This window comes from Ammospiza caudacuta, chromosome 19, assembly GCF_027887145.1.
Source record: "Ammospiza caudacuta isolate bAmmCau1 chromosome 19, bAmmCau1.pri, whole genome shotgun sequence".
Lineage (NCBI taxonomy): Eukaryota > Metazoa > Chordata > Aves > Passeriformes > Passerellidae > Ammospiza > Ammospiza caudacuta.
The window spans coordinates 2,297,673-2,311,659 of record NC_080611.1 but is presented as its reverse complement, the minus strand read 5'-3'; the positions used below and the strand labels follow the sequence as shown (position 1 = coordinate 2,311,659).

The following is a 13,987-nucleotide window of genomic DNA, read 5'->3' as shown; positions in this document are numbered from 1 at the left end:
CACCTTATCATCTCAGTCCATCGGACAGCCTCCTGCAGCTCCATCAGCCTCTCCTTGTACTGGTTCCTCTCCATCAGCACTCGGGCCATTTCCACACGTGTGAAGCGTTTCCGCTGTGCCGTGGGGACATCGCTCTGGGCACACAAGTTAATAAACATGGCAGGGACAAAGGTGCACCACAGGGCCCTGCAGAGCCACCCTCTGCCTCTTGATAATAGCCAGGCTAGGGCACAATTCCAGATTTCAATTAGGTTGGGGCTTTGAAAATCTGGGTTTTACTTTTCTCTCCTCCCATCCTTTGAATGCAATATAATGTGAATGAAAACAGGTCTTCAAAAAAAGTGTGTGCTAACAAGTGGGCAGAGAGGAAAGCAAGACAACTAATCACTGTCAATTTAAGTTTACTTGTGCTCTTTAGATCTTCTGTCATTTCTACACAGGAAGGAACTTTACCATTACTTGTTAAGCAGTAAGTTTTAGTAGCACTCACTAAACACACAGACTTCTAATGCCCCATTGACGTATGCACACAAAACCACACATATACACCTACATCATCATCCTCTTTAGCCTTCTGTCTTGCTTCTTCTGCTTCTGCACGAGCTCTAAATAGAAAATAAAAAACAGCTGCAATAAATATCACAGTAGGGTTTGTCTTCTTTTCCTTTTTGGCAACCATGGAATTAAACTTACTTTCTCAGCTCTTCTTCCAGTTCTTTATTCTTCTCTTCAAGCTTTTGCTTTGCTTGTTTTATAGCCTCTAATTCACCTTGTAGTACATCCTTTTCACAGGTCAATTCATCCACCTTTGCTATTAAATCATTCTTCACTACATTCAGTGCATTTCTACACAAACATTGAAAACATATGGTTATAAGGATGGCCATGGTCTCGCAGTTCAGCTTCAGCCTGGTTTTATTTTTAAAGACCTACACATTTCTTACACAGAGCTGCTGTAAAAAGATACAGCTTTCTTAGAGGTCAAATCATTCCTCCCAAATCTCAAACATTCAAACACATTCACATTCTCTCTATTAGAAAAAAGTACTGATAAATAGTTTGATTTTCCCTCAAAAGTGCTCCAGTGGATTTGCTTCTGCACTTAAAGCTGTGTTTCTGACAGGGAGTTGATCTCATCAGGACACAGCACTGCATTTCTTAGAGTCTTACAAGGATAAAAGCAGATTTTTCCTACTAGATCCTTAATTTCTAGAAGACCAACTCAGACAAATGCACCTACAAATTCAAAATACTCACACCCCCATTACTCTGAGAACTGAGAGCACATTTGCATAGTTTCAATTCCATATCAGGATATTGAAGATATAATGAAATAACAGAAAGTCAGTATTTTTTACATAAACATTCTCACTTACTTTGTCTCCAGCAGCTGAGTGTTTTCCAAAATAAGGTTTTCAACCTCACGCCCCATTCCTTTCCAAAGCAAACAAACACATTAAATTAGTAAATAAAATGGATGTTTTTACAAAACTTATGTTTTGCCATTGTCTAAAGTCAAAGGAATTTTACATATGACAAACTTGCCAGAAGAACTGTGAGCTATCTGAAGTTTCAGGTCCAACCTACCTTCTACAATTAGCCTTCCCTCCCACCTTCTCCCAGCCTGACTTCAATTAAAAAAAGCCCAAAGACATCCCTACCTAAGCACAGGCCAGTGCTGCTACTCTGTATATTTAGAAGATGTTACAGTACTAAGTCAAAAAGCAAACACAGCATATATTGCAGAAGTATCAGACCACAAAATATTCAGTTTAAAATGCTCAACTGTGTTTTACAGCATTATCATTATTGCTTTTTGATCTCTTATAAATTGTCATATACCAGTGTATCAGTTATAGACAAAAAACATGCTGAATAAAGTTCAGATTGTGAAAGCCCTGCAGACTTCCCCAGAGCAAATGATACCTTACCAAAGAAATTATGGTCTTTAAAGCCCATGCATTCCATGTAGAGCAAAAACAAGAACAAGAAACATTTCATGTGAGGTGTAGCATGATTGAGGAGAAATAAAATATTAAGACTTAGGAAGTAAGAGCGAATTAAAACAAAGCCACCACCAAAAATCTGAAGTGGGATCTAATGTGATTGGAAGCAGGATTTATAGAGAAGACTGATGTGGAAGGATTTAAGTCTGTCACAACCATTTCCATCGGTTAAACCTCTTATATGAATCAGTAACTCAATAAAAGTGTCTCATTTTCTGTGAAATAATTTAGAAGCACAGTCCTTGGAAGAAATTCTAAGCCATTCAGAAGTTTCCAATCAAAATGCTCTTACAGAGAAAAGTGAACATAACTTTTCAACATAACTAACATAACTACTTCAGTGTTACTTAGATTTCTGGAAATTAATTTCTCACCCTATTTTTTGCATACCTAATATAATTTTCAGAATTTTAAAAAAGGTAGTTTCAGGAGAGAATAATTATTTTGCATCTTGCACAGCAAAATAATTATGACATAGATAACAGCAGAAATTATGTTAATTCAAGATTAACATAATGAATGAAAAAGGTATCTTAATGGTGGAGGCTTTTAAAAATACTTTAGAAACACAATCTTCCAAGCAACTTTGGTGGCAGAAGACTTTAAAGATATTTGGATAAAGAAGAAAAGGTATCTATAAATAGACATGCAAGTCAAAGTTCTCTCTTTTGACATTTCCCTCTCTGGGTTTTGGATTAAAAGTAAATGATATTTACTGAAGTAACTTAGATCAGCCATGGTTGATTTATCAATATCTGGAAAAATCCCCTATACAGCAGCCATCAAGAGATTTTATTGAAGTTGCTCGTGCTTTTTAAACACTTTCAAAATTCACAGATAAAAGTATGTAGGTTTCAGGATCTTTTATAATGAGAGAACAAAAACTAGAAAGCCAGAGTGCAACAGCAAAATAAAGTTACCAAGCAGGGAAAAAATGCAGAGAACATATTGTATGAGAGCAGCAGACAAGAATGCCTAACTGGAGAAGCAACAAATTTCAAAGATTTTTTGAAAAAAGAAGCATACACACCAGAATATTCCCCTGGGTATGCAGCCCAAGAGAAAACAGATTAGAGAATCCTAATTAACTATTTTTAAACAACTCTGTACTGAAGGTTAATGCTCACTTAGAACAGGTCCAAATGCTTCAAACACACAGGCTATCCTGGATGCAGGTGTGGCTTTTCAGATTTTGAACTATGGCTGTTCTCAAAGCGAAATTATGATTCTAAAATAAAATTTTCAGACCAACACATTCTGCATAACAAATGCAGGTATAACCCTAGGCTTAGTGTGCACACACTGGTGTTTCCAGCAATAGATTTACAGAAAATGGTAATAAACTCACTGACAAACCTTAAATAAGTTAAACTAAAAAAATATATTATTTTTTGCCCATGAAAAACAAAGTATTAGGATCAGGATATCCTGACAATAGTTTGATTTCTTTAATGAATTTATCACAGCTAAGGGATGGATGTTGCTCCATGTTAATACTCTGCAGTATCTGTATTTTTGCATGCAGAATGCATGATTATTTATCTCTGTGAGAATGGAATGACATCCAAGAGTTTTAGATGGAGTATGTAGCAGTAAGGATGTGGAGAGCCTCACTGCTCAGAGTGACAACAAAGAAAAACCATCTCAGACTGGAGATAGGCTCATTACTCCTAGTGAGTAATACCATACCTGCAGAAATGTCACCAGTTTGATATAAAATAAGTTTCTGGAGGAACCCTGAACAACCAGAAAAACAGATTGCACACAGGAGTCTCAACAGTCCTAACAATCTGTATTTTTGCAGGATCAGAAGACAGAAGCAAACAAGCTGCTGATTTTCTGCACTCAACTCATTTTGAAAACACCTGAGAGTAGCATCTGGATTTTATACATTCCATAGTATCGGCTTTCATTATTTCAAAATGAGGCCTGAACAATAACATAGTAAAAATATCTTGCTATATTGTTTATAGAAAGATTATTTTTGAAATAAGTGACTGAAATAGTCAGCATAGAAGTAACAGCAAAATCCTTAGGGGAAGGAGAAATATGGGTTTTCCCTCCCCTATCAATTAACAGTTTGATTCTCAAATTACCACCATTTCATTTGCTGCAATTCTTTCACATTAAAATCTTTAAGGAGGTGATAAAGCCAGGCCACTACAGATCAGGCACGACCTGATTAAAACTACCTAAAACTAGTTCAAGACAAAAATCCTTCCTTGAGAAAAAAATCCTTATGTAAGAGAGCATAGAGGGAGAAATGGAGAATAGTGTAGGAAGTGCCCCAGAAGATTAAGCTCCTTATACAGAGAGAAAGAAGAAACGCTTCTGTTTTTGCATTCCAATGATTACCTTAGGATGCTACTCAAACAATTTCAATGCAAATGAAACGTAACAACAAATCCAGCAAGTCTAATTAAGCACTTCCTAAAAAGGAAAATTTCTGTATACAGCATCTTTCTTACCCAGTAAATCTGCACCTTCATCCACATCTCCAATTAGGCCAGAACCAGCAGATGACAGCTCTTCAAAGAGTGACTCTGTGTTACGGTCAAATGCTTTGTTCTTGATGCCTTTGGTGGGAGTGCTGGGCAGAGAATTAAACAAGACATGAAAAAGCACGGAAATAATACTCCCACAATGAAGAAAAGCTTTCTCTGTATTTTTTTACCAGTAGTTCATTTGTTCCCTCAAACAAACCCCACAAGCTTTCATTTGACTTACAAGTTCTAGATTCTATTTTCAAATACTGCTTTGCCATCAAGATGTCAAACTTAAAGCAGTTGCTGATACTGAGCTGGACAGGATTGTAATAAATCAAAGCATGTCAAGTTTTGGCCTATAGAAATTGAGTTGTGTCAGGACTTACCCCAAATGCCTGAAGAACAGACAGCTCAGCTAAACTGGAAGATATTTAATAGAAAAAGAATGCAAGAGAAGTGAATAGTAGGAGGTCAAAATATTCCTCTGGTCAGAGAAGGGGCTCCTTTCACACAAAGCTCTTCTTACATCCTTAAGATTCACCATATAGGGTAATTTTATCCTTCTCATCACAAGAATTAAACAAAGACAAGAAAAGGAAAATTCCCATATACAGCATCTTTAAATAACCTTCTAAAATTTGTCTTCTTCCTCAAATCACAACACACAACTTACCTGGAACCCTTATATCCACTGAGATCTTTATCCATATCCAACTCTGGAGTTGACTCAATAATTGCCTGAACTTCAGATTTTTCTTCATTTTCATTTCCCCCTGGGGCAAAGAAGTGGTACATGCCCATAAACAAAATCATCATGACATATTAACTACATGTAGTAGTTCTTCATCAATCACCAACTTAGGATATTTCTGTACAAAGACTTATCAAAATAAATAAAAGACCCACAGATTTTGATACTCTAGTGCAGATACTGGAATTTCTAAGTCTCTCCCAAATTTAACACAAGTTATCCAACAGCACTTATTTCCTACTACTTCTGTAACTGAAACCAAGATGCCCAACACTTCACAACTCTATGTGCCTTTTCTACTGCCAAAGAAATGTCTTAAAAAATTATGATTCTGAAGCAAAAAGGACTAAAGTCACCAACAAACAACAGACTTATCTCTGACCAATATTCTGTACTCCTTAAAATACTGAGTAGAAACCCCATTCTCATTTGAGGCACAACAAAAGATAGTTAATAAGAGATCAAATATGAGGTCCATAGTAACCCTACATTAAGAAGTTAAAGCAGCTCACCAGTGCACACATTTCTTGTCTCTTGAGCTACCTGTACTTCAATATTCTTGCTTACATCCAGCTTCTCATTTGACATCTCTGTGTCCTTTGCAAGCCCTTCAACATTTTCCTTTTGAGGGGTTTCAGCAGGCAGCACAGGAACATCTGAAGCAGCTGTGGATGCTGGCGTAGTACATTTGGAGCCTGCTTGGCTAACATCAGAGAGCTCATCCTAGAATTGCACCATTACCAGTAAAAAATGAACATAAAGTTTTATTAAAAGAGTTGGGCATATACACTAAGGAACAGACAACAAAATCACTGTATTTTATTGAAAATTATGCAAATGCAAAGACAAATGAATAAAAATAATATTTTAAGCCAGTACAGTCATCTTTAGCCTGACTGTTTCACTCTTGCTAAGACAATTACAGCAATAAACATAAAAATGCCTTTATTTTTAATAGCAATGTTTGATCTCAGCTGATCATTTTAGCCACTACTTTTCTGTGAAGGCTTCCAGAAAACAAGCAGCATTCTCATCCTAAGAGTCCTTCTAGCTGCACAATGAACTGCCTAATCATCCCAAAGCTGTTATAAAATTAATGGTTCTGAATATACATAGTACCTTAAAAAGCAGCCACTGAAGAACTGATGCAAATATGGATTTAACTAATATAAAACTGTGGTAATTCATAGAGTCGTAATCACAGAATGGTTTGGGTTGGGAGGAACCTTAAAGATAATTTTGCCTCAACACCCTGCTGCGGGCAGGGATGCTTTCCACTAGACCAGGTTGCTCCGAGCCCTGTCCAACCTGGCCTTGAACATTTCCATATTTGCAAGCACTTCGCTTAAGTTTTCCGCGCTTTCTAGTCTGAACTGTGAGCACTGACTGACAGTGGGAATGGGACCTGGAACTGTGGTAACTACTTGTCCAGTTAGATTTCAGATCCACCAAGGAACATCAGTATACAGTTCCTCCTCAGAAACTGATTCCTGGCAACATTTCACAGTGACACCATGTCAAGACCCATATGTACGACATTAATTACAGACTTAGTCCAGCTGCTGGACTCCAGATTGGGACCATCACCCAGACACAGCTGCATCCAGCACTGCGTGGGAGGGCAGAGTGGACTGTGTGTGACACAGCCAGAGGCCACTACCTGAATATACCAACAGCCCTTTTTCAGCTCTTCACTCATCTCCTTCATTCACATTTTACTGCCCGTTCATGCCCAGACCCACATCAGATGTCTGACCTGTGACTTAAGTAGCACATGACAGTGAACAACAGCCCACTGCAGAGAGGAAAACAAGTCTGCCTGTTTAGGCCAATAGTTTCTAGCACACACCATTAGAGGAATCTTGTTGGGGAAAACAACGATGAACTTTGAGGCTGCTGTGTGCAAAATGGAGGCAGGATGGTAACATTTTATCAAAAGTCCTAGTAAAGTTTGTTTGGGAATCACAGGTGAAAGAAAGGCTCTTGGACAAGTCTGTAACATTTTTGTCATGCACAAAACAGGTTTAGATTTTGCAAAGCACAAATTCACTGCATGCCTTTTTGAGGAAGAAATAAAACTGAATTTAAAGGTTATTTTAAAATAACACAGAAGAGACCTGCATGTAGATGTACACTGTCTCACTTGTACTTAGCATAAGATTAGTATGAATTGTAACTTACAGATTTCTCCTTTTATAACTTACTAAGGCAAAATTTTTATTTGTGTGGGGACAGGGAGGAAAGCAGATACTTATGTATATCAGCATAAATGCAAAGCTTGCATCCTATAGTAACATCTCACATTGAATTTGCAAATTCTAGAAACAAAAATACAGCACTCATTGCCTATCAATTACTGACAGTTCTCATTGTTTTATAGTAAATTGCAGAATAATCAATTATTAATATTCAGTTTTCTGTCAGAAGTATTCAGAAATACAGACACCTCTAAAGGAATGAAAGAAAAGAAAAAAACACTGCAATTTACCCAACTGCCTTCTGAATGGGTGAAGTTGAGGCATTGGCTAATGGTTCATACTCGAGTGAGCAGATACAGAAGGGAGGAAGTGGTGCCCCTTACCAAGGGCAACCAGAGCTCACACAAACAAGAAATAAAACCTCAGCAGAGTTGCTGGCTCTGTTTAAACACTTCTACATCTTTGTATTCCAAGAGCATCCACTAACTGATGCAGCACAAACCAATCACTGACTTTCACACGCAAAGCTCAAGGAAAATAGCTTGATGGCACAAGAAAAAACAGGGAATAGAATGGTTCTTTCCCTAAGGGAATTTCAAATCACCCATATATTTTATATTTCTGACTTTATTATCTATGGTAATTTTTTAGCTTACTCTTGGAAACCACACAAATTACACTATTACAAATGTTCGTTCTAGAACTAAAGAAAAGCAAAAGTAATTTAATTAAAATGACACTGAATTAATCAGAATATCTCAAAGACTAAACATTTGAAATTCAGTGCGGTGCTGACTTAGCAAAATTGACTTTTTTCATCATGCTGCCAAAAGACACCTCCTGGAAAAAAAAAAGTTTAAAAATTCAATAATTAAATCTGAAGGAGTAACTCATCTGCAGTGCTGTGCAGGAATGAGTAGAAAAGAATGACTGGTACATAAATGTGTGTCATCTTACAACGATATCCAGCAATCTCACTATTGCACAAGCTACAGAATAACAGATTTTTTCATCTCTGCCTATCTGCTCCCTGTTTGTGATAGTTTTGGAGGAAACACTGACCATTTAGGAAAGGATCAGGCATGAATGGAAAATAGATGCTAGAAAGCAGCAGAATCTTGTTAGTGTCTTGTACTGGATGTCAAAAATATTCAGAGGAAAAGTACTAGAGAAAAAATTTTCAAATGCTGGTTTTGACTTCAATATATCAGGTTATTCAACAGGTTCAATTCAGAAGTACTTTACATTCATAGCTACAAAGTAAAGATGTTGCTTTGAACTCAAGGAACTTATTCTGAATAAATAGATTTGAACAACTACAGTTCGTGCTATTTTTTGAATTCTCATTTTAGCAGTGCATTATTTTTAGAATAATTATATCAAGAAGCCTATTTTGACAATATGGATTAGCCAATTTTCTGAGGAGGAAGATGAAATCAGAAGCTTCCCTTTCTACCTCATCTCCATCTACTCTTAGTCATAACTTATTGTACATAAGTTATATTTCAGTCAGCTTTCCTAAAATCTGCCAATTCACTAATGTTAATAGCATAAGACAAAGGGAATTGGACATATTCAAGATCCAACCTCCTGACTAGCACTCTTTTTTAAGTGAAAAATTTTTAGAAGCAAACTCACACTGTCACTTTGATATATCCCTATAATTAACCACTATTTACTCTTCCCATTATCTCCTTATGACATCCATGATAAATAAATGGATTCCTATTACCTCCAAATAGTTTTGTAGTTCTGATCAGTTAATATTCCTGGGCTAGGCAGGTATTAAGTTCACTTAAGAGGAAACTCCTCTCAGCTATATGCCTTTCCAAAAATAACAGTACATTCCAAAAAACTTCATGAAGAAATATATGCTGGCAGGATTTACACATTCTGGAGTTCTTAACTCTGTAGATCCTCCTCCTGCTGTGCTGTGAGTGCACCTTAGACTGCCAGACTTATCACACTCCAACACCACTGCCCCATTCCTCCACTCCTGCAGATTGGTTTATTCCACCCTCTCACAGCTGGAACATAGAACAATTGCAGGAATGATGACCAGGCTACAAGCAAGGAAATCATGCTCACAGACTAATTTAGGAAAGTTACATCATTCTTAGCTCTGTGGTCTACCTGCACCATACAGCTGGTAATAGGCAGAGGCTGCATGAAGAGCACTGACCATGTAGTAACCAAAGCTTTCCTTCTAAAGCAGCATTATTAAAGCTTATTAGACTGTTCCCACTACCTAGTAACATATTTAGTGTGGAAAAAGAAGTTGGAACCTTTGGAAAGGGTCCTTAGTCAGAAAGAAAAGACCCACTACTGAGAATAAGAGGAGAACTAATCTGTATTATCACTCATTTGGAAAATGTCCCCAACACTTTGTTTCTTGTATTAAGAAAAGTTCCCTCAAAGTTCACTGGAGTAAGCAATGCACTTAATTAAAAATGGACTTAATCAGAGAAGTTTCAGGGCTCTACCTCCCCTCTTTCAATTTGGTGGCTTATTGGTTTTTTGCACCCTCCCAAAGATCTACCATCTGTATGGGAGTTTTTCCTGCCACACAAGGCAGCCAGGCTGCACTCACCTTGAGGCTGGTGTGGGACCGTGGCTGGCTCAGCTCATGGAATTTCCAGTGCTCTGCTGCAGGCGTTTCTGCTACCTCCCTCTGAGCCTCGGGCGTGAGGAGAGCATCTCCTGCAGGTAATGGGAAGATGCCCAGGGATATTGGACGCTCCTTCCTGTTGGAAAGACATGCAGGGTTCATCAGCCATCTCAGATGTCCCACAGTTTATTTGCCTGCAGCCTCCGAAATCAGCAGGGAAGTGGTGAAATTCCAGGTTCAAACATCTAGACACTGCTCCATTAAATGCACAGTGCAGCACACACAGACTGCGTCACAGTACCCAATAATTCCTCATTTCACAATTGCCAAGTCAATTGCATGGTTTTAAATAGCAGTTATTGATTTACACTACAGCTAAATTTTTATGGAAATGAAACACCTGTTCAATACAAGTAGAAGACAAAAATGTTTCCTTACTTCAGATTGAAAATAGTTTTCAGCAGCCACTATTAAAAATACCATTTTGCAACTTTTTCTTCAAGATATAAGCACATAATTTCTACAACAGCAAACAGCTAAATCATCAACTGAAACATTTGCAAAATTGTAAACAATAACCCTCAAGCAACTCTTCTGAAATCATTCAGTATTTTATTCTGAAGATCACAGAAATGGATTTGTGTAAGAGAAAAGAACTGGGTCAGGGAATTACCAATGTTACAACTGGCTCAGCTAAAAATTGTGTAGTTTTACCCAAGATCAGTTCCAACACTCTACCCTAAAGCTACACAAAAGCTTGTGCCAGCAAAGCAAATTATTTCATCCCAAATTTTCACTTCCTCACTCTTTCTTCTTCCCTATGGCAAATAGTATCTGGAAATTCCAAAGGTTTACGTAGCAACCCTCAAAAGAAACAAAAAACCAGCAGTGTGCTCAGTGAACAAAAGGATTCATTCTTCCTGCTAGCAAGAGACAAAACCATTGTGTGCAATGTCATTCATAGGATACTGAGGCCAGCCCTGAAAAGGAAAATTATCAGCCAGGCCTAGAACTGAGAAAAGCAAAGTGTTTGTTCAGGCAAAACAATGTAATGTAGAAAAAAAATGACTATAATCAACGAGCACAGTTTTAAGTATAGTAGACAGAGAAGATAAAAGTGTGCACAAGTGATGGCATAGTTTTCACATTTTAGCATTATGAAAAGCCAACACACAACCACATGCGCTTTATTTCACAAGGCCCTTCACAGATTAAATATAACCTAGGCAGAATTAGTATCTGCATACAAAATACACGCAAATATATGGCAAGGTGTGCTGAAAAGCAAAAGCTTTGGACATATTTTTGATTTTGTTTATTTACTTTGAAGAAAAGTTAGTGAAGAAGGGATTTCATTCCACAATTTATCAGTAAACTCCCTTTGGTAAATATTACATTGTCAAAATCACAATGTTCAAACAGCAAACAATTTAAATTGGCATGAACCTTTCCAGTCCAGGTGTACAAAGATGCTCCTTGTCACAAAATCCTTTGCACCTAATTCTCACATTGGAGCTATCTTGGTCTTTCAGAAATATTATTCCAAATTAAGTCATTAATTGTGAAGTAGTTTAGCACAACAAAGCTGGCAACAAGTAAGTAAAGCAAAATCTGTCTGGGTTACAAAATTCAAAACATCTGATAATGTTCCAGCATCTGCAACTGCTGGAATGAGAAACCCCACAGTGGATTCCAAGAGTTCCCACTATTGTAACAGGTCCTGCTTTGCTTTCAATTTCCCACAAGTCTCAGGCATGTGGGGAACAAAAGACAGGCCACAGAAGCTGAGATTATGTCAAAAGAGGGGCTGAGACCATTTCAGTGGATAAAAAGTGCAGGAACAAAAAGGAGGAAGAAAAGCTGCCCTTTAGTGGTTGATAGAGCTGCATTGTGAGAGGCCTGGCTTACTGCAGAGGGTCCAGCACATTTCCATATTGCACATTCCACATGCCACAAAGTTGATCTGCTTTGCAATCCTCAAAAGAAAGAATATTAAATGGGTACAGTTTAAACAGTTCACACCTGGCATCACTTCTTTTTTCCAGATTAGTTTGAAAAAAACTTTATTATAAACATACTTTGATGCGTTAGAACAGAGGTCAGGTGCATTGCAAGGCTGTACAGTAAATGAAGTTTGCAAAAGAGGCTATTTTGGAAATTAGGCTTATTATGTGAGTGTCTGCATTAAAAGAAATTATCCAATTAGACTGAAGCAATTTCAATTTATTTCACTGCTTGTTGAGCAGAAAACAAAGAACCTCTTCCACCTCCCCAGTGCACAAAAAAAATATCTGAAAATGCCACAGTGAGCAAAATGGAAACACATATTTTAAAAGCCTGAACTATAAGTGATGCATTGAAACATCTGCAGGAGCCTTTAAGGAACTTTTAGATGCTCAGTTCTAAAATCTGACTAGTGTTTAAAAATAGAAAATTTTTTTCTACAATTACATTCCTTCATCCTGTATTTTTATCTCTTTTTTTAAAATTAATTAAGACTAAGAAAGTGAATTTTAATTCATGTAATTCCTAAAGCAAATTAGAAGGGCAGGAAAAAACATAACTTCCCCAAACCCCTCAAATCCATTAAATACTCTGGGGGAGCAAAAGCACATTAGGAAAAAAAAAACTATTTCTCAAGCCATTTGACTTGTTTAAAACTTAAAAGTAACTTGTAAGTTACTGAATATGAAATTCTGTTTTGGTTTTGTTTGGTTTTAGAGTTGGGAAATATTTGTTCTGGGCTTGTGTTTCTCCCCCCCCCCACCTTTAAACAAACACAGCCTTACCAACTGACCAACTAGGTCAATCTACAGAGTTTCACTTAAAAATTTCTTTTATTTCTTGACATTTAAATATTCATTCAAGTTTTTTATTGGCTACTGGTATAAACTGGTATTTTTTTCAATCTATTGGTTGCATTTAATCTTTGGAACAACACTTCTGTGCTCACAGACCCAAGTTAAAAGTATGCTACCATACAAAATCTACATGCACCAAGTATTAAGGAGGAAAAAGTCACATTAGTGACTTCACAACATTAGTGTGTAGAGAACAGTAATTTCCAGCATTTTTCCCATTTAAAATAAAATTTACCATTAAATTTATAGCCACAGGTAAAACAGGTCAAGTTTTCAGGCCAGAAAGCTGCATTTTTAAACTTTTCCAGCTGTAATTATAGTATTAAAAGATGCCAAGACTACTTTTGGCCACAATATTCTAAAGCGTTTCTGTCTGCTACTGCTCCAGGCACATAGGACAAACAGAACACAACCGGGGTGGGGGGGAGACGGGACACAGGACAGACAGACAGCTGGCAAATTGCCATACATGTACAGAAACAGAGGAGAGGGCAACATTTGGCTGAACAATAGTGAATACAATTTAAGAGCTCTAATGCTTCAATAATGAAAGATTTTTTCCCCCCCACCAACCAATAATCAGATTTCTTGAAAATAATATGATCAGCTAATTACTGTGGCTTTAACATCAACTAACTGATCTTACATAAGCCTTTTTATTAAAACAGGAGCAGTTTAATAGTACAAAGCCTTGGACTACATACATTTATGCTACACAAGATCAGCCAAGTACGTGACAACACACTGAATATGAGCTTTATCCCTGACATTAACACTGCAGCTTTTGCAGCAGGTTATATTAAACTGATGCTAAAGCTTTGCACAGAAGAGATACATAAACTGACCTTAAATAAAAGGCAATGATAAAAGTAGATTGTATCTCCATACATAGACACATTTACAACAAAACCTGACATTTATACATAATTTACTTCTCTAATTTGTCCCTGTTTGAAAAAGCAGGAGAACAGAAAGCAGGAGAGCAGTGAGAGCACACAAAGATGGGGTTCAGTGGGTTGGAGTACCTGAGGATCCTCGGGAGGTTCTGCGTCAGAGCTGGCACCCCAGTGGAAATGG

At 37.3% G+C, this 13,987-nt stretch overlaps 1 protein-coding gene across 6 annotated transcripts in view; it reads right to left on the bottom strand.

Annotated features, from left to right (window-relative positions):
* The window catches only part of SPAG9 (sperm associated antigen 9), a 62,463-nt gene that overhangs the window by 22,204 nt on the left and 26,272 nt on the right, over positions 1 to 13,987 (bottom strand). For all 6 annotated transcript variants that reach the window (XM_058817483.1, XM_058817486.1, XM_058817485.1 and 3 more), the window contains exons 5-12: positions 10,032 to 10,185; positions 5,756 to 5,966; positions 5,166 to 5,265; positions 4,475 to 4,596; positions 1,377 to 1,434; positions 694 to 846; positions 554 to 605; positions 4 to 134 (exon numbers count right to left, since the gene is read on the bottom strand). In XM_058817483.1, the coding sequence (XP_058673466.1) occupies positions 4 to 134; positions 554 to 605; positions 694 to 846; positions 1,377 to 1,434; positions 4,475 to 4,596; positions 5,166 to 5,265; positions 5,756 to 5,966; positions 10,032 to 10,185 (981 nt within the window). The remainder of the gene's footprint in view (positions 1 to 3; positions 135 to 553; positions 606 to 693; positions 847 to 1,376; positions 1,435 to 4,474; positions 4,597 to 5,165; positions 5,266 to 5,755; positions 5,967 to 10,031; positions 10,186 to 13,987) is intronic.